Source organism: Pimephales promelas, chromosome 17, assembly GCF_988280905.1.
Source record: "Pimephales promelas chromosome 17, fPimPro1.hap1.1, whole genome shotgun sequence".
Classification (NCBI taxonomy): Eukaryota; Metazoa; Chordata; class Actinopteri; order Cypriniformes; family Leuciscidae; genus Pimephales; species Pimephales promelas.
The window spans coordinates 3,243,013-3,265,245 of NC_142785.1; the positions used below are offsets into that span (position 1 = coordinate 3,243,013).

General features: G+C 36.8%; 1 protein-coding gene across 1 annotated transcript; it reads left to right on the top strand.

Moving 5' to 3' along the window:
* Nucleotides 1-4,223: 4,223 nt before the first annotated feature.
* lrrc45 (leucine rich repeat containing 45) lies at nt 4,224-20,610 on the top strand. Its single transcript, XM_039657722.2, has 18 exons — nt 4,224-4,348; nt 5,192-5,446; nt 7,107-7,168; nt 7,280-7,350; nt 8,297-8,475; nt 9,638-9,766; nt 11,769-11,881; nt 11,960-12,018; nt 12,107-12,184; nt 12,276-12,411; nt 13,606-13,683; nt 13,760-13,871; nt 13,955-14,025; nt 14,103-14,195; nt 16,484-16,576; nt 16,659-16,832; nt 18,218-18,365; nt 19,921-20,610. The coding sequence occupies exons 2-18, from the start codon at nt 5,215-5,217 to the stop codon at nt 20,115-20,117; spliced, it is 2,025 nt and encodes a 674-aa protein (XP_039513656.2). The 5' UTR covers nt 4,224-4,348; nt 5,192-5,214; the 3' UTR covers nt 20,118-20,610.
* Nucleotides 20,611-22,233: the final 1,623 nt, after the last annotated feature.

Below are 22,233 nucleotides of genomic sequence, written 5' to 3' on the forward strand. Positions count from 1 at the left end.
GTAACTCTCCTCATGAAAAGACAGGCATAGCAAGTTGTGTTTTAAAGAGTCGATGAGAAATCAAATTCTCCTTGAGCTTTTGACATCTAAGAGGTCATAAGAATATCCTGTAAGTTTCAGAACTGAAAACGTCCTTGTTAGTCCAATAAAAGCTTTTATTGACACCAGCCTCAGCAAACAGAGGGGAACTATGATGTCAAAGAGGATAAAACACCACCCCCGCAGGAGAAGATCAACGCCTACTTCAACACGGCCGTTAGCCCCGCCCACCGATTCGTGCATTATACGCATAGGTAAATAACATAGATGCCTACCTCGTGATGACAAACCGGATCGAGCTACCGAGCGATACAGAATATTGTGCAGTGCCTGGTTGTGGAAGAAGACAGTCGCTGCGTAAGCTTCCTCTGGATTCCAATAGGACTGCATGGATAGACTTTATTTTTAATGACGTTCCAGCTGATGAGGTAAAACATTATCCGTCTGTTTGCTTCATTTCACTGAGGATTGTTTTGTAAACAAGACTGGATTTGCAGTGCCGTCTATATTGGATCTGACAGGAATGGTGCAACACACAGACTCTGGGTCGAACATGTATGGGCGAATCATTCCAGTTGCCATTTTACAACATTGGACGTTTTCAAAACAATTTCCCCCACGTGCACCGACGGGTGAGTTGAAACTCATTATAATATGCAAAACTGTTCTTCACTCACAGCAGTGGGCGTTTACTTCCAAGTCTTCAGTCCGAGACGCCCATAAAAACCCAGCGTTTTTCAGCTAGGCTCAAAACTAGAGTACAAAATAGCCTATTACTTATTAATTTTGATGTTTTTGAATGTAAAAACCAAGTGAACGTAATAAGTTGACCTCAGACAACAATATAATAAAATTGAAAAAGCCAGTTCATGACCCCTTTAAACACCGATGTCCACAACTGACCTAAGCTTGTTTTTTCCTGACAAGTTAAAGTAAATAACCACAAATTAAAGATAACTGGCCTCATTGAATAACTCCTCCACGTCACTTCTCTGGTAGTCTTTGCCTGTCGCTTCTTTCAGAGAGGAGAAGAACTCATCAAAACTCATAGAGATCGCTGAGACTCGGTCACATGCTCGTCTGTTGGGTTTGGATATCACAGAACGCTGCTTGAAGAACGATTTCATTGAACTCAGATGACTCGACTTCAATGACTCCAAGACACGGACGCTCCGCCGGTCTGCAAAACTAAGGATTTAATGGAGAAGAGAGGGAAAATATGTATGTAAAGAGTCATACAGCAGCTGTGATTCAACATTGATTATCAAAATGACCGTTACCAGGAAATGCATGGAGAAAAAGAAAGACAGAGGGAATACAGAGGAGCAAAAGTAGGTTTTGAGACAGTGACAGAGACGCCCTGTGGAGCAAACAGCAATTGCAAGTACTTTCTAAATGTGTCTTGAACCCATATGAATGTCACCACAAAGTGGTAAATACAAGTGGGGAAGCTCTGAATTTTCTTTAAGCCCAGAGTTTACGAGTGCGTGTCGGTGAGAAACGTGGCACAATACAACACTACTGTATGGTGACGTTTAGCAGCACATTTTTACAACAAAATAAGCTAATTGTCTGCACAGAATGTAATAGTATTGCAACATAACAAGATAATAAATGGCGAAGTGGCCTCATAAATTAATTAAACACATAAAAAAGCTAAACACACCTGATGCACATTGTTTGTTCTAAATTTTCTAGAAAAACTTGTAGCATTTTTTTGTGTAGTTAATAAAGAGACTCTCTTAACCTAAAAAAGGTAACATATTTGTTCTGATAGAGTTGTGTGGGCAAGGGAGGAAAACGCAATTTGATAAATTATTAAAATGAAACTATCAAATAATCACTGCATTTGTATTGGAAAAATAATTAAAACTTCTATGTTTAGAAACTTCTAAAATGGAAAAGCGTTTCCCATTTATTTTCATGCTGATGTTAAAAGCTAAAAAAAAGAAGCTTTTTTTCACTTTTATTTTAATAACGTGCAATAAGGGTAACACTGAAACACTGATATTTAACAACAGAGTGTCATCCATTCCACTGTGTAATAGTAATTTATATAATTTATCATGAAAGCATGTTGCCATGAGTATCCGACCACTAACCTAAATGAGCTGGAAAAGTTACTGATTAAAACACCACCCCTAATCACAGCTAAGTGATTTATAATCACACATAGCAGTTCTTTAACAAAGCATAAATCCTGTAATATGCTAATTTTTATATATGGCTTGGCGTAGGTCAAAATATTACGCTAATTACAATGAAAACACAATTATATGCTAGCTTTATTTGCCTGCATTATAGAAATTCAATATATGATCGTCCAACCAAAACTGTATTTTTAGATGTTTAGACACCTAAAGTGAGTAAACTTTATATATATATATATATATATATATATATATATAACTGCAGGCATGAAAATCTGTGTAAGCAGTGAATAAAATAAGATTTACTGTTGAGTGCTGCTGGGTAGTTCCTCCCTATAGACCTTCCATAGATCCTTAGGTTGTTTCAAGTTATCCATACCTAATAAAAGCAAGGGAGTTTAAAAAGTTTAAAACAGTTTAAAGCAGATCAGGTAAAACAGAGCTTCTAGAAATTACAGTTTGTTCAGCGTGCCGAGCTTTGTTTTTACGGCCTCTCCTTCTTTCAGCCTCCAAGAGTTTAAAACAGGAGACAGATGTTCAGGTTTCTAGATTAATCATCCAGATTATCAATATCCTACAACAACTAGGGAGGGCAAATTTGTTTGCTGCTTTATTGAACACATTCATTATCATTTGCCTTGTATAATATATATATATATATAGGCTATATTTCTGTATTTATTGATAAAATTTACTTTGTTTACTCTTTGTGGTTACTTAGTTCTACGGTAAACAATATAGATTAAAAACAGCGTGATTCACATACAGTATACCACAAAATCTTAACGTAAGGCGTTAAAAAACTGAAATCATAAAGGAATAAAGAAACATCTTCCAGTCAGTGTATGTACGTTAACGTTAACCGCCAACGAGGATCTAACGTACTTTTAAAAACAACCGTTAAAATTTAGTTGAACACTCGGTAACGTTATACAATTTGTACTAATTTGTGTTTATGTAGGCTACTAAATACACAATACGAAAACCTTGTTTCTTGTCAGAGAAATTTAACGTATAATTTTGATAATCTAAATTTAATGTTACTTACCAGTCATTTCCTAAATTTGATTGGCTGAGCTCTGGCGAGTAGTTAAACTGATGCTACTTGTTCGCGGGCTCTTCTTCTACTTATCCACGAAGAACATGTACTTATGCTTTCAATGTTGTCAGTATGTTTGTATGTACGGCCTAAACATGGTGCGGAATTGTTTTGCGCACAATTTTAAACGGTCTTCTGAAAAAACACACGTCTTGCATACCACGTGACTAAATTATATTATAATTATATTATTATAAATTATATAAATATATTAGCCTAATATATACAGTAAAGTATATTTTCAGTTTGTGAAAATATTAAGTACAATTAGAAAATTGTTTTGATCTGTGCTATTTTCAGTAGTTTACTATTTTTATTAGTGTGTTTTTTTTAAAGTAGGCCTATTAAACCAAGATCAGTTTGGCTCACAAACTAATTATAAGAAATCATAAAGCTGTCAGAATTCAGAAAACTGGTGACATCGATTAGCCATATTTTGACACAGGACCACTAATTTTCGCCACTAATAGCTTGGGGTGTCTTTATCACAATCATTCACAACTGTACATGTAAGATAAATTATGAATAATTTGTTATATCATTTCGGTATCACAATCTGTTTTGTACAGTAGATAAATGCTTCGATTTACTCTTAGTGGTGAGGACGGTAAGCTATATTGGTTAAAAAAAGTTATCTTTATTCATGTACTAAGCTACATGCTAATTATTGAAAATATTTAAAAAAGTAAAATAAAATATGATGAATGAGGGTTCATCTTCAGTCAGCCTAACAGTCAACATAGAACTACATCTAAAAAAAGTTTCACTTTGTCAAACAACGTTTAATAGCTATAGACACTTGTTATTATTATATAGATTATATTTTCTCCCTTTTGTGATACACGAAAATATTGCTAAGTTGCCTAGCCTCTTGAAATTTACCGCAATATTTGACTCATCTAAAACTACATTTCCCTCAATTCTGCAGTTTCAAACCGGAAGTCGTTTCTCTTCCTGGATACTTTAAACTGTCAAACGAAACAATAGTGAAGATAGGCTGAACAAACATCTGCTGCCACAACCCTGAATAAAGTTATGCATTTTGACGGCAGAAAGAAAGGTTAGTTGTCATTTTATGACTCCTCATCTCTTGTAAACCGAATGTTGCGCGCAAATGATTTTTGCACATGCAAGACTCGATTGCAAGTAACGTTAACGTTAAATGCAAACAACGCACCGGTATATATGCTTGAAGATGTTTATTTATTTCTTTAGCCCTCTTATCACAAATGGGAAATAAATTATAATATATTCATTACCATTTATTTATATTTTTTGTCTAATAAGCATTGATTTTGGGAGAAGAGATTAGTAAATATTCCAGTACTTTGTCGTTAGTTCTGACTGTTACTCTGCTCTTTTTTTAACCGTCTTGAATTTGTTGTGATGAATTCTAATAATAATAATAATAATAATAATAAAAAAATCGGTCACACTTTACATTAAGTGTCTTTAACTGCTATATACTAAGATTTAAATTAATCATTTGATACTATGCACTTACTGTGTATATACAGGTTTGTACATTGTGTAAGGATTATATCTGTGTAATTAAATCTATATTAACAATGTTGACCTTCCCTTACCCCTTAACCCACCCTTAAACCTACCAATACCTACACACCTGCCCCTAACCTTACCTGCAAAAGTGTTTTGCAATACAACATGAACACAAGAGGTACGTTGTACCTAACATTTTTGATGTAGATACATTTAAAGTGTAACCAAAAACTCAATGCCATATAAAGGACAGTAATATAGAGTTAGTAATATATAGTTATTGGTTAATGAACCAGGCAGAAACAGTTTAAAATACAAAATTGTAATTCATTTTGAAGACACTTGATGGACCATTTCAATAACATTCTCTCCTGGTGTGTTTTACATTTTCTTTTCTCCACAGCCCAGTGAGAGGTGACGGAGGTCATGGAGGACTTCAGGAGGTCATACCAGAGGCTGTGTAAGGAGGGAGGAATTGACACTCAGGAGTCAGTGCTGGCTCAGCTGCACGACACGAGGACGGTGACGGGCGTCTGTCGACTGGACCTGAGCGGGCAAAGCATCAGCGTGGACACCTGCGGCGTGCTGGGAAGAGCACTGCAGAACGACACGCTCTTCACTGAGATCATCCTCAGCGACTGCATGCTCAGCGAGGAAGGTAACTCGCAGAAAAGTCCTGAAAATGTCAAGAGACGGAAAATAAGAAATTGTGTATTGCATAAAGCAAAAAAAATGTTTTTATTTAGATACATTTTTTGGCTATTGTAAAAATGACTGTTTAGTAAGATCTGCATGAATTACAATTTATCAGTAAAATGTGGCATGAAAATAGTCACAATACAAAATAAATAGGGCTATCAAACGAATAATCGCAATTAATCGCATCCAAAATAAAAGTTTGTGTTTACATAATTTATGTGGGTGCATTGTGTATAATTATTTTATATATATAAATACACACACATGCTTGTATATATTTAAGAAATATTTTCATGAATATACTACAGATAGATTTATATATAATTTATATTATATATAAATATTTTTATATAAATAATATTTTTTTCTTAAATATAAATGCATGTGTGTGTATTTATATATATAAAATAATTATACACAGTGCACCCTCATAATATGTAAACAAAAACTTTTATTTCGGATGCAATTAATCGCAATTAATCGTTTGACAGCCCTAAAAATAAATGAATACAAATTATTATAAATTAAACTATATATAAATGCGCTTTATAAGATACGTTTTTTTCTTTTGGTTTTGGGTGAAATATGACCTGGACTTGTTTTTGGACCGTTTTGTGATATTTGCTCAAAATCTAAAAACGAAGCATGGATCTTTTATTCCCGGTACACATTGTATGATTTTTGGCTGTCCCAGACTGAGGATGACGAATCGTGGCGGTTTCTGTGGTTGCGGCTCTTAATTTTATGTCACGGTCTTATGACCAAAGATAGCCTGTGATAATATTCAGACAGTCAGAACTTTATCATGATCATCTCGCAGTGTGTTTGCTGCTACGACCTACATCTGCTGACTAGCCAATAAAAATACAACAAGAAACGGCGAATTGATCAACGCTAAACTTTAAAACTATTTCCCTCAAGCTCCAGTTGCAAAATTAAAGCAGTAGTTCACTTTAAAAAAAAAACTTTTGCTGATAATTTACTCACCCCCATGTCATCCAAGATGTCCATGTCTTTCTTTCTTCAGTCGAAAAGAAATTAAGGTTTTTGATGATTTTTCTCCATATAATGGACTTCAATGGGAACCAAATAGTTCAAGGTTCAAAAGACAGTTTCAGTGCAGCTTCAAGTGGCTTTAAAGGACACCAGACGATGAATAAGGGACTTATCTAGGACCCTTCGAGTCATGACTCGAAAAAAGATTCGTTCATTTTGATGAATGAGTTCGAACAGGAGAGTCACGAACGCGCATCACAGAACAGAGCAAGGCGAGCATTTGTGCTTATAAAACTCAAAACTTTTTTATTTATTTTTGAAATGAGCGATCGATTCGCTTGATAGGACCCTTATTCATCGTCTGGTGTCGTTTAAAGCCACTAGAAGCTGCACTGAAACTCTCATTTGGACCATGAACTGTTTGGTTCCCATTAAAGTCCGTTATATGGAGAAAAATCCTTGAATGTTTTCATCAAAAACCTGAATTTCTTTTCGACTGAAGAAAGAAAGACATGGACATCTTGGATGACATGGGGGTGAGCAAATTATCAGCAAAAAATTTTTTAAAAGTGAACTACTCCTTTAACACTCAAAACCCCTCACACTGTTCCTGCCATCCACAGGTGCCAAGCTGCTTCTCAATGGGCTTTGCTCCAACACCACAGTGAAAGTTTTGGACCTGAAGGTGAATTTAAACTGTGCATTAATATATGTACATATTTTACTGGTTTGCCTCCTGCTTTTAAATGTATACTTAGTTTATAATGCATTTCCTAAAAACATACTTTCTCTTCAGGGCAACAACATGAGAGGAACAGGAGCTGAGGTTTTGGGCCAGTTATTAGTCAGGAACAAGACGCTGTGCAGGTGAGGGACTTTTAATATTCGTTTATAACGGTTTGGTTTGTTCGAACGATTGATTTTCCTGAAAGTGTCTAAACCGTTTATGTGTCTTAATTTGAACGCACATTTCTATATTATCTAACATTTAAATCTAAAGTAAGAGGATTTCATGACATCAAGTGGAGAGTTTTACTTTTTAATTAAAATAATACACTGGCAATATTTTTATTTACAGGCAACTATGAATCTGGCACACAAAAAAAATGAATTTGTGCAAATAGGGACAATTTTGATTCAGTACCAAAAATGACCATGTCATAGCACAGCAGTTAAAATGTATTATTTTAACGGTAACGCTTCCTTTTACGGTCCAGTTACCCATGTACATACTCAGTACTTATTTTAGTAATTACAATTACTGGGTAATAGCTAGGTACTTACCCTGAACCTACCCCTAAAACTCAAACTATTTTATTTATTTTTGAAATGAGCGATCGTTTCGCTTGATAAGATCCTTATTCATCGTCTGGTGTCGTTTAAAGCCCTTTGAAGCTGCACTGAAACTCTCATTTGGACCATGAACCGTTTGGTTCCCATTGAAGTCCATTATGGAGAAAAATCCTGGAATGTTTTCATCAAAAACCTTAATTTCTTTCCATGTACTTACCTTATATTAGCCAGTACCTTCTAGGTATGTACACTGTAAGTACTGTACTGTAAAAGGAAGCGTTACCATTTTAACATAGTGCCTATGTTTATTATTTTAGTTTGATCCCTAATACTCTTATTATTTAGAATTTTGTACTAATTTTGAGCATATGTATTTGTTTTCTAAAAATGTAATTTTTGCAAGTGCAATTAGTCTAAAAGGGTTTTGCCACCATCATTTAATCTCCGAAAAATCTTTTAGGATTTAGTTCTGTTGTAAATATTGTAAAATATCGTATGATTGTTTCTGTTTTGCCTGGAGACTTGTGCTGGAGTGGAATGCTCTGGGAATGTGGGAGGAAGGATTTTCCATGTTTTGTGAAGGTCTGGCGTCCAGCACCTCTCTCACCCAGCTCGACCTGCGCAACAATCAGATGAACCACCAGGGGGCCGCGGCGCTGTGTGTGGCGCTCAAGAGGAACAGCACTCTGCAAGAGCTGGGTGAGTGAAACAACACAATACACACTCATTGTTGTCTGTCAACCAGCACTGTGTGTTGTTCTGATGTTGTTGTCCCACTTCTTTGAGGCTGATAAATAGTGTAATTGTTTAGCAAGATGCCAGTCGCTCATTTTTTAAACCAACTGTGTGGTGGGTGCAATATTTCTCAGTATATGGGTTATTGTCTGTATCCACATCTTTATTAATAAATCTGGCTAATCATTTAAATATATTTAATATGCTTTCTATGAATGTTAACAGGTCTAACTTTTTAAAAAAAATTAGTAACTGAAATGTCCCATTGAAGAAAATCTAAAATAAATATTTTCTATTTGAATATATAGTAAAATGTAATTTATTCCTGTGATCAAAGCTGAATTTTCAGCAGCATTACTCCAGTCTTCAGTGTTACATGATCCTTCAGAAATCACTCTAATATGATGATCTGATGCTCAAGAAACATTTCTGATGATTATCAGTGTTGAAAACAGTCGTGCTGCTTCATATTTTTATGGATACTCTGATTATTATTTTTATTCTGGATTCTTTAATTAATAGAAAGATCAAAATAGCAGCATTTATTTGAAATAGAAATCTTTATAACATCACACATGTATGTTATTAATTCATTACAGCCTTTGTGGTAAAACTTAATTATCATAGATCTAAACATCTAAAGTCCATGACGTCATTTGTGCAGACATGAAAAATAATTTTAAAAAAAATTATTTCTGACCTGGAAACAATAATGTGAAATGATTACATTTTAAAAAGTCTTGAAAAGCATGTTCATTTTTCTATTGATGCTCATCTCTACAATTATTACTGTTGAACAGTGGCTCTCAATCGGCCTCAATATAACTTATAAGTATTTCAAATAACCATGAAAATTAGCTAAAACAACTAAAAATCAAGATATTTATTAATATTTGGCATATACGTATATTATTCGTTATTTTTTTATAACAAATAATATGTATATTTCTAGTTATGCCAAGCTCTAAAATGTATTTATTATGTAGAAATTGTGAATGAGGAGGGCCTTTAAATAAACAATGAAATCTAAATGTTGAGATCCACTGTTCTAGAAATGGTTCATTTTGAGTGCAGTGTCTATAAAAGTATAGTTCAAAATCATAAGTCGAGTGTGATGTGTTTGCAGACGTCAGATGGAACAACTTGGGGCTGCTGGGAGGCCGATCTCTGCTGGAGGCAATGCAGCAGAACCGCACACTGCTCAAACTGGAGATGGCTGGAAACAACATTCCCAGTGACACGCTCAGAGCCATCGGTGAGGCTGATTCTCAACCGCAGATGTTACACACATTTAAGGCAAGACACTACAGGTGAATAGGGTAGATCTCACCATACTCTCCCTGGATGATTAATCACATTAAGACAATTGTTTTGTATTATAAGGTTTTTGAAATGTTAAGGCAATAATATTTTTGCATACATTTTCAGTACAGAGATCTGAACACTGGATAAAGCTGGGTTCAAAATTTTTGTTTCATTTTGTTTACACATTCAAGGTTTTTACAGAGAGGATTGCATAAATCAGAAAATACTGTTTTATAATAATTTTAGGAATAAAGTACTATATAAATGATCAAACTCCTCTGCAAAAACATTCAGAATATAGATTGGCATAAAACTGTAAAATGCTTTTTACCGAAATGTGTTGTAATTGAAATTTACAGACACACAACACTTAAATGTTTACTTTGGATGTGTTCTTTCTACTAGTCTGAAAGAAGATATTAAAATAGCAAAATAGCCCAAAATCTCAAAACTTGACACATGGCTGAAAAACAATGGTTTTACCTGTAGTGTCTTGCTGTAAAGGTGCAGTACTGAATAGTAAAAATGATGAACTTACATACAGTACACAAGAGTATACAAGCAAGAAATAGTCACCAGCAGCTCCAGACAAACAATGACACTCAAAACTGTCTTGTTACTGTAGCTTACATTACAACAACAGCAGATCTTGATTCTGTGAAACACAGTAAAACCAATGTAGTCACACATGGAGCAGAAACAACACAATCTCTGCGTCTGTTTTCATGCCTTCCTGCTTAAAGGAGTAGTTCACTTTTACAAAAACTTTTGCTGATATTTTACTCACCCTCACGTCATCCAAGATGTCCATGTCATTCTTTCTTCAGTCGAAAAGAAATTCAGGTTTTTGATGAAAACATTCCGGGATTTTCTCCATATAATGGACTTCAATGGGAACCAAACATGTTCAAGGTCCAAAAAGACAGTTTCAGTGCAAACTGTTCAAAGGGCTTTAAACGACACCAGACGATGAATAAGGGTCTTATCAAGCGAAACGATCGCTCATTTAAAAACAAAAATAAAGTTTAAGTTTTATAAGCTCAAATGGTCGCCTTGCGCTGTTCTGTGATGAGCGTTCGTGACTCTCCTGTTTGAACTCGTTCATCAAAATGAACAAATCTTTTTTCGAGTCATTTGGTTCATTCAACGAACGAAATGAACGAGTTGACTCAGGAAAAGATTTCTTCGTTTTGATGAATGACTTCGAAGAGGAGAGTCACGAACGCGCATCACAGAACAGAGCAAGGCGACCATTTGTGCTTATGAAACTTAAACTTTTTTATTTATTTATGAAATGAGTGATTGTTTCGCTAGATAAGACCCTTATTCATCGTCTGGAATCGTTTAACGCCCTTTGAACAGTTTGCACTGAAACTGTCTTTTGGACCTTGAACCATTTGGTTCCCACTGAAGTCCATTATATGGAGAAAAATCCTGGAATGTTTTCATCAAAAACCTTAATTTCTTTTCGACTGAAGAAAGAATGACATGAACATCTTGGATGACATGGGAGTGAGTAAATTATCAGCAAATGTTTTTTTTAAAAGTGAACTACTTATTCAAGTCTCTCCAGCACTGGAAAGCTTTTCTAATAATAACACATGTCCTGAAGCTCTTGCCTGATCATAACCCTTTTTTTTCCAGTGATATGATATTCTTATGAGCTTTTCTCTTTTATAATGTCTCTCAGCCATTTATCTTTCTACAGTCTTTTTTTTTTCAAATCTTCCTCACTTTCTCTCTCTCTCTCTCCTCCCCCATAATGAGTGGACACGCCTCCTACTGCTGATTGGCTACAAGTGTGTGTCCAATCTGCTTTCTTCTTATCTCTTACTGCAGCTTTAATACAAAGAATTTTTACAAAAAACAAATAGAGCAGACAGAGAGCGGCTTTAGAGCAACATTAACACGGCTGTGTTAAATTCGTGTACACTTCTTATTCTTATTCCCAGAACAGTCCATGAATCACAACGCAGACAGGCAGTCCACACTTCGAGACAGCCGGAGCAGGACTCAAGTGCTCACCAAAGAGATCCAGCTCCTAAAGGAGGAGAAGGGCCGACAGGTGAGGGTGGCTGGGATTATTCGCTTAAACTGTGGGTGGATTGACAACTAACAGCCCTTCTCTCCATGTGGCCTGAAGTTTCTTAGTCTCATGGATACCATTGACAGACAGAAAGACGAGATGGGAAGAAGCAGCAGGTTGGTGTTACTAAGTTGAACCAAACCTGCTTTTTGGGTGACTGATTGATCGAATGATGACAGCATGTGGTTTTTGGATATCTTGCAGAAATTCATCGATGCGTCTAGAGCAGTTAAAAGAAGCACTGAGCGAGCAGAAATCATCTGTGAATTCTCTCACAGCCAAGTAGGCATCCATTCATGTTCTAGTTAAGTTGTTATTTTTTGTACTTTGGGATGTTTCACGAAGGTAAAGTGTGTTTGTGGTGTTGTTCAAGACTGCAGATGACGGAGGCTGCTCTTGCTCTGTCGGAGCAGAAGACTCATGACCTGGGTGAGCTGCTGACTCGAGTTCAAATGGAGAAAACCGAGCTCAGAGACAGACAGTCCAGAGAGATCAAGAAAGAGCAGGAGGTATTCTGAAACATCCAGTGCACTGTTTTTACACCATGTTGCAGGTTCATCTTTTGATTATTTCATTTAGTCCTTATGCTACGTTCACACCGGACGTGAATCGCGAGTCAAATTCGCGCCTGACGCGTCTACTTTGATGCTTGACCACTTTGTGTTAATTTGCGTGTCAAGAGTGAAACTGACACGCGTAAAAACAAAAGTTTGAAGCGAAATTTATGCGAAATCCGTTGGCGGCCATTGTTTTTATGTCGACCGATTATTCATCGATAGAGTCACCGCTCTGTATTTACTCTGGAGAGCTAGAACAGCGGCGTGGGGATCATCGTCGCCGTATATTTGTGTCGTCCGGACCCTTCGGAGGCGAACCGTTTGCCAAGTTTCACCATTTGCTCGCTCCATGAGCTGCGCTGGATGACGGCCGCTGTCAGCGGTACTTCCGCCTGTCCCGCGCCCAGTTTGATGACCTGTTGTCCCGCACCGGAGCGAGGATCACCTCGCCCTCATCCACCTATTCTAGCTGTCATTTATGTTTGTTTTGATGATAAATAGAGCCAGCTTCCAAAAGTTATTAGCTTGTCCTGCGATTTTTTTTTTTTTTTCTTTTTTTTTTTCTCTCTCACATCCAGACATGAACTTATGCACATATCTTGATTGTCTTTACATCATTTCATATAATCTAGATATGGAATGAATAACATTCAATTCAAAATGAACATGTCTCGTATATAGAAATAATGTTTTAAGTGATAAAATATTTGCTTTGTTGTGCATAATCCCACCATGCATTTAGTCATATTACAAAATAATTTATTGAAGCATCCAAACACTTCACCACGTGAGCAAGCAGCTTAGGCTCCTGATTGGTTAACGCGGCGCGAATTCACGCCAAAGTTCAGATTTTTCAACTCAGGCGGCAGACGAGAATTTGCGTCAAACGCTTGAATGCACAAATGGCACTAACTAAATCATTCGCGCTTAAAGCGCCAGACGCTCAATTCGTGACCTTCGTGCGAATTTGACGCGCGAATGAGGCGTATACGCGTCTTCCGCGCCGCGCTCCACGCCTCATTCGCGCCGCAGGAATTTTTTACGCGTGTAACGCGTCTTTGCATTGACTTAAAATTGAAATCATTCGCGCCTGACATTTAACTATGTATTCATTTATGGTAATTTCTAATGATTTTTGGCTTGTAGGATAGCGCTCTGAGGGAAGCCAAGCTTTTGAAGGAGGTGAACAGTGTGTCAGAGAAGAACCTCCAGCTTCGGACCAAGGTACAGAGACGAAGCACTGCATATGATGGAGAGTGTTGAGTGTGTGTGATTTAACCTGAACCTTAAAAACGCACAGCTGGAGGAGAGCGAACGCAGATGTAAAACGCAACAGGATCAGATCTTCGAGCTGAAGCAGGAACTCACAAACACCACGGCTGAACTCAAGCTGCGACTCGCCCAAACTGAAGGTGTCACATGACTTCCAGCTCGGGTACAATAGATTGTGTTTCAGATTGGTTTTAAATTGGGAATGTTTCCTTTGTCCCATTAGAACGGCTGGACATGGAGAAGAGAAGATCCAAGCAGGCACTTGAAGACGTGGACAGTTTGCGACAGAAAGAGGTGAAGATGTGAAACCCAGAGATTTTTACTGTAGGTTTACTTGTATTTTAAACATAAATTATCCTTTTTTTCTCCAGGTGGATCACCTGACAAGGCACAAGGAAGAAAGTGAAAGAGCTCTTCAAGAACGCATCCTCAAACTGGAGGGACAGCGGATCCAATTAGAAGAAGTAGACAAGATTTTTCCCAAAACTAACCTCAAGATTAATGAAATATAGAGCGCTACAGTGATGATGTATTTTTGTAGGCCAAACCATAAGTTGGCATGACCATGTTTCCTTCAACAAAACTCCAATAGGATCCGTCCATTGGCTTTTAGATTATTGCTTTTAGAAAATAAGCTCTAAAGTTTATGATTCTTACATGCTTACATGGATAATCTTCACAAATTAAGTCTGAATACGTTCTCCAGAAGTAAAAAACGAACTAACTACACCACGGTCAAGATTTCAACATCACCATTCAGCTTCCCATAACTCTTTCAGTCTTTCTTTAAAAAATTGGCTGTGTCCCAAATCTCCCACTACTCACTATATAGTGGACTATACAGGGAGCTTGCCATTTTGTAGTGCTGTCTGAATGTATAGTGATGATTATTATTCCCTATATAGTCCACTCAATGTATCCCAGAATGCATTTTGAATAACCCAAGCCCTACATACCATCATGCATTGTGCTGATTGGTGGATTGGCGACAGCAATGACGTAATCAACGGCGCCGAGAGACGATCGAGTAGTGTCCGAAAGTGGTGTTTCTATTATGCTGGTGAGCTCACTATATAGTGCTCTACTCCTTACCCCCTACAAATAGGGGGTAGGGAGTAGTGGTTTGAGTGGAGATTTCAGACACAGCCATAACACAATGAGGCTGTGAAAGAGACTAGTGAGTAGATGATCCCGCAACCTCTGTAGTCCCATTTAGCCAACAGCCTTTTTGAAGACAAGTAAACAAAAATCAGTATTTTAATTTTTTATTTTATTTGTTTATTTAACAGGGACTATACACTAAGCATTGTTACACTTGACAACCGATGCTGTGTACATAGGGGCATATAGCGTAAAGCTAGTTTGCGTCCCGCATCCCTGGTAGGGAGGTATTACTGATGTATTTTATGTTGTAGAGTAAAAGGTGTAAATATCTTGAGCTTGTGTTCACCACAGATCTTATTTCAGACATTTAACCAAAACCCATTAAAAAAATATTTGTCTTCGGGTAGATGAAACCATTAGTGCTAATATGCTTTTCATACAAAAATACATAATCACTGCAGCACATCAGCAATGTGTCATTATGTAATCGTCTCGTTCCAAACTCATATATGGTTATGGTAATATGACACAGCAGTCACAATCAACACTTTTATAGTTTATTTAATGCTTTTTATGTCCACTTTTGTGTTCCTTGCAAAAACTAAACAGCATTAAGTTTTGGAAAGAGAGTAAATAATAAAAATACTTTACTTGTAGGGGTGTGCATAAGACTAACATGACACCTTCATAATCATGACATATGTTATGAATATGAAGGAAGTTTTATGCATGTTTGTGACAACTGTCATTAAGTGTCATTCACTCAGTTATGGCTTTTTTAATGCAAATATGGCATTGTTTGAGACACCTTTATGACACCTTGACATAAACCAATACATCATAACCTGTCAGTGTCTTTGTCATGACAACTTGACATTACTAAGACAACACAACCTGTCATAAACATGACATAGCAGATTAGTGATCAAACTTAAGAAAGCACCTAGCTTTATGGGTTAACATTACATTAAACTGTCAGCTGGTTGGTTTTGACATTGGCTGTCATGAAGCCATTATAACTTTTTAATGACAAATTCAATGTGTACCACTGTAGTTGAGGTCACGAAAAATATTCATGACACAGTTCTAATGCCTCATGACAGCCAATGTGAAAGCCAACCACTCGACAGTTTAACTTCATTAATGTCAAGTTGTCATGACAAAGACACTGACAGGTTATGATGTATTGGTTTATGTCAAGATGTCATAACAAAGACATCTTAAACAATGTCATATTTGCATTCAAAATGTCATTATTGAGCGAAAGACACTTAATGACAGTTGTCGTAAACCCTACTTCATATTCAAAACATGTCATGTCATGGTTATGAAGGTGTCATGTCAGTCTCGTCTTGTTACCTTCTTGTTTATTCAACTATTCATTCCAATTGAAAACTAAGGTTGAGTGTCCACAATTGCATGTTTTATTTTAATGCGGCCAGCGTACTTGTTTTCACGGGGAACTCTGAGTATTAAAAACTGCAGCAGCCTACTGAGATGCTGAGTGTGTCGATTTCACAGTGCTTTCCGTTTTTTAGTCGAAAATCAAAATGTCGACATTTTTATTGGTTTTGATATATCATCGTTTTTAATGGTGCATTAATAAGTCACATTTGCACTTGAGTCATAGTTTGTCTTTTGCATGTAGGATCTCAGCAGAGCGAAAGCGTCTCTAGTGACCGAGAGAGCTCAAGCCGAGGAGGAGCTTGGGAAAGTGCGAGCCCAAGTGCGACTGGAGGAGGTATGCAAACACTTCTTGAAATGTTAAACCACATCAGCAGGATTGTTCCTCAAAACCAAAAGCTCTTCTGATGGCTCTGCAGCAGCAGCACCTGATCAGCCTGGAGGAGAAGCTGCGAGCGGTTCGTCAGTCTCGGGACGAGTCGCAGAACCACTGCACCCAGCAGAAGCAAACGGTCTCTGAGCTGCACGCCAGGGTGGGCCAGCAGAACATCGAGATGGACTCGCTCCGCCGCAGGATAGAGGAGCTACAGCAGGTACTGACCACTGAGCTTCTCAAACTGTGCGACTCCCCCACTGAGCACATTCTGAGTAATGAAAAAATTGGTAACACTTTACAATAAGGTTCATTAGTTAACATGTACTAAGAATGAAGCATTTATTAATCTTAGTTAATATTAATTCCAACATTTACTAATACGTTATTAAAAATCAAAGGTTGTATTAGTTAACATTAGTTAATGCACTGTGAACTAACATGAACACACAATGAACAGCTGTATTTAAATTAACTAACATTAACAAAGACTAACAAACACTGTAACTAATGCATTGCTCATCGTTAGTTCATGTTTGTTAATGCATTTACTAATGTTAACCTTATTGTACCTGTGAACCTTATTTGGAGTTGCCAAGTGTTACCAAAAAATTAAACATTCTGAGAAATTATGAGTAATGATAGATTCAATTTTATAATCATTCTAATTAATTCTAGATTAAAATCGATATGAAAGTTTTAGAATCATTATTCCAATTTTAATAATTAAGTTGTTGAGTTCCAGATAGTTTTTAGTTGTGTTAGCTTTAATGCATTTGTTTAAAACCCCCTTGTATGTTCACTCAGCATGTTCACAGCTACAGCTAGGTTTATGTGTATACATTATGTGTGTGTACGTATGTATGTATATATATATATATATATATATATATATATATATATATACATACATATACATATACACATACACACACATTCGTGCTCAAATGTTTACATACACCTTGAAGAATCTGCTAAATGTTTTAACAAAATAAGAGGGATCATATGAAATGCATGTTTTTTTATTATTGCGCTGAATAAGATATTTTACATAAAAGATGTTTATGTATAGTCCATACAGACACCCCCCCCCCCCTCCTGAATTTATTAAAATGATCAAATTCAAAAGTTTACATACCCTTGATTCTTAATACTGTGTCATTTCCTGGATGATCCACTGCTGTATATGTAGTCACACACACATACATGTGTATATATACACACACACTACACACTAACCTAGCTGTAGCTGTAATGCAGTAGTTCTTAACTAAGTGGTTTCAGAGAACATACAAGGGGGGTTTAAACAAATACATTTCTTTTTTCTTTCTTTTTTTTTTTGTGATGGTTGTTCTCGAGTCCCTTGTTTGTCCTGAGCAGTTAAACTGCAAACTGCTAAAAAAAGTGGATTTAGCATGATATGCCCCCTTTAATATAACAGCTTTAAATGGGTATCAGGTCGTGAGTGGTATTTACGACAGTAACGTTTAATACAAGTACTCCACAGCGACTCTAGGGGGCGCTGTTTGACAAAAATGGAATTCCTGCATAGTGTGCCTTTAAATCAATAAATGTAAATGGCCTCTTGTTGTGTCTTAACCACAGGACCTTGCAGGTAAAGAGCAGGAGAAAGTGTCGGAAGTGACGCGAGTGCGCGTGGAGCTTCAGGAGCAGATCGGTCACCTGCAGGCTGAGAGAACCACACAGAGCGGCCTGAAGGAGAAGATCGCTGCTCTGGAGAGAGAGATGAAGGGTAAACGCAGATTATTGTGCTGGGCAACGATTAATCCCATCCAAAATAAAAGTGTGTGCACTGTGTATAATTATTTTGTAATACACATAAGTATTTATATATTTAAGAAATACTTGCATGTGTGTATATGTACATTTAGAGATAATTTATGTATTTTATATATAATATAAATGCATATGTGTGTTTATAAATACAAAATAATTATACACAATTGTGGTAGATTTTTCCCTTCTTTCACACCTCCAATCGGCACTTAATAATCTTTATACTCCAGCACTGCGTGTGCAGTCGACAACTGGCTTTGAGTCGGACGACGTCTCGTCTCTTTTCCTATAACACCATCAAAGTGTCTAGTAAGCTTCACCAACTACAGGGGTTGGACAATGAAACTGAAACACTGGCCAATGTTGGAGGTTTCACATCTATATGCCTGGCGGCCAATCTTCAGAGTGAAGCACGGGTGGATCAGTGATGGTTTGAGCTCCAATATCATGACAATCCTGATTGTATTTGATGGACACGACACTGCCGAGGACTACCAAACCCTTCTGGAGGATCATGAGCACCTGATGCTCAAACCGTGTATCAGCATGATCATGCACCAACACACACAGCAAGACTTGTGTCAGAAGGGTTTGATGAAGATGAAAGTGACGTTGAACATCTCCCATGGTCTGACAGTCACCAGATCTGAATATTGTTGAGGTGTTTTGGAGGAGCGAGTCCACCAGCATCATATAGTGACCTGGACACTGTTCTGGAAGAGGAACGGCTCATAATCCCTCTGGTCACTGTGAAGGACTTCTATCTGTCAATTGGTGCTGTATGAGGTCCTCACCATTCTAACAAATTATTGTGTTGTAAGACCAGGTGTTTCAGTTTCATTGTCCAACCCCTGTAGCTTTCTGCGCTACATTAACTAGACAGACTCCAGACAATGCCTTTGAATATGCTTTAATCACGACCGGAGAATCTCAGACAAATCCCAACGGCAAAAGAATACAACCGTTTTTATAGAATAGTCCAACATGGCAAAAAGTGGCATGATGCATTACATAATTCCCCTGAAATTTGATTGGTTCTTCATATGCAAAGCCCTCTGTTACAAGGGCGAAGCTAATACTGTTTTCTTGATTGCTTCACTTTGTTACTAAAATTCACGTGTTTATGAAAATAAACATCCGTCTATTTTAATTTCCCCTTTTGTTATATTCTGACATGATTCACTAACACACACACACACTGATAGAGGGTTTTATGAGGGTTTGGAGGCATATGGATATTATTCCTGCAAGAAAAATAAATGTCAGTTAGGATTAATTAAAAAATTGATCACACAGTACACAAACACACTTTTATTTTTGATGTGATTAATCGTTGCCCAGCCAGCAACAAATAGTTTATAAAAGTGCCTTGCAATACCTGGATTGTTTATGTAACTAACTGCACATAGTGAAGGCTAACTGCAAGACTTGTTTTTGTTCTGTGTGTGTGTGTGTGTGTAACCTGATGCGTGTTGCAGGCTCATTGACACTGTGTTTGTGTTTTGGATCAGTTCTCAGCACCGCCCACAGAGAGGCCCTTCTGGACAAAGAGAGCGAGATCTCCTCTCTGCTGGAGCGGCTGCGCATTCGAGAAGGAGAGATCCAGCGCATTCGTGAGGACGAGGCACAGAGAGCCAGCTTCCTCCAGAACGCCATTCTCACTTACGTCCAGGGCTCGCCTCTCGCACACTACAGCCCCAAAAAGTGAACTCGCATGACAAGACCTCTGTGATTTTCCCACAGTTCTGTGTGCAGTCTTTCCGTCAGTTCCACCTGAGTGCTTTTCAACTGTGCAGGATAAATCGACTGCATACTGCAAGTGTTCACGATGCTTTTACATACTTGAGTGGCACGTTTTCATGATTTGGAACAAAAATAGTATGAAAATGTCTTACAAAACTAAATATCAGTATGCGTTCTTGTCCCCTTAAATGGGGGGAGGGGGGGTATTCAATTAGTAAATTATCAGGGAACTCGTTTTCTCAATTTTTCTATTCAGAAAATTTCAACAGTTTTTATAAATATTTACTTTTAGAACTCTTTCAAATATTTTAAAAATCCCCAATGTGCCATATTGTCCATCAAAGCTCTTATGCTATGGCACTTACAAATTGTATATTTTAAAATGTTTTCTACTTTTGAAGTTCTTTCGCTTTTGTAATGTCTGCTGGTTATTAAATAAAATGTGTGCTTTTGATGAAGCTGTTTGAACAATCGTGGAATAATGTTCATTCGTAGCTCTAAAACCATATTCACTTTATAGCCCTTAATCCTGTAATTTTGTAATTTTGGACACATGTGGGCACAGAGGACTCGGGTGTGATCCTAATTTTTATTTATTATAAATATTATCACTGTCTTCGATAAAGTTTTGTCTATCCATTTATGGTGGTGTTTTTTGTTTTGTTTTGTTTTGTTTTTTTTTGGGGGGGGGGGGTATTTTTGAATTTATTTATTTCAAAAAGGACCATATTTTCTATGTAAATTATGCTTATTTTTATGCTTTAAAATATCATTCCAATAAGTTCTTAGAGCTAAAACCTAAAGATGAAGTGACTTTGCTGTCACCTGCGGTGTCTTATTTTGGCTTATTTTATAATGTTCTAAATTATAGTTTTTCCCATTCATTTCTACGGGTGCCCATTTTTGACCCAAATACAAGATTAGAGATTTTTTTTTCACCCACTTAAGGGTATCAGAATCCTCTATCAGAATCCAGAGTTTCAAGAAGATCAGAGAAACTCAAAATTTCGACCCCCCCCCCAAAAAAAAAAAAAAAACGACAGTGGTACGTACCCCTGTGGGTTTTTTTTTTTGGGGTTTTTTTTTTGTGCGAAAAAATAAGTATCTCCAATCTTCTTGAAACTCTGGATTCTGATAGAAGACCTGAGTGCAAAAATGGAGGCTCTAGACCCTTCCAGAGCTGAGATATTGAGACCCCACGTAGCATTTATGCCATTATAAATATCTCAATATCTCAGTTCTGGAAGGGTCTAGAGCCTCCATTTTTGCACTCAGGTCTAAGTCTCATGGCCCTCTATCAGAATCCAGAGTTTCAAGAAGATCAGAGAAACTCAAAATTTCGACCAAAAAAAAAAAAAAAAAAACCTGACAGTGGTACGTACCTCTGTCGTTTTTCTGTTTTTTTTTTTTTTGGTGCGAAAAAATAAGTTTCACAAACCAAAAATAAGATTCACAAACCAATGATCTTTATATTTTCTGTTTTGTCATTATGATTGTTACATACAACTATGGTATCTTTCCATGATCTTGCATTATATGAGCGACAGGTGTACTTGGTGTACAGGTGTACATCAACACTTCATAACATCAGTGACTCGACAGCACAACCTAGAACAGTTTTCCTCTGCGTTTGTAATGTCTGCACAAAGGAGATGTTCAGCTGCTCGAAGATCTCTTTTGGAGAAAAATGTTGATTTTATACTCGAAAAATGTAAGTATCACTCCTTAAAAATTAATATTACCTCAGAATGAATTGCATTAGCAAATTAGCCCACCCCAAAACTTAAACAAAATAATAATATTAAATGCTGCCCAATACTTAATTATATAACTTTTTTATATACTAAAAATATAATTTAATAAAACAAGCAAAATGTAATTTGTTTTGTCATATGACAGTTATGCATGAATACATTTATATTGCTAAATGCAGTAAAACATCTCAATTGTCAGTCAATCGATGAATTAATACATACATTAATTACATTTTATATAATGACAACAATAAGAAACATGAATAAATGAGTAAAAGAACAAATAAAAGTAACCATCACAATAAACAAATGCAAATACAAGTCAAC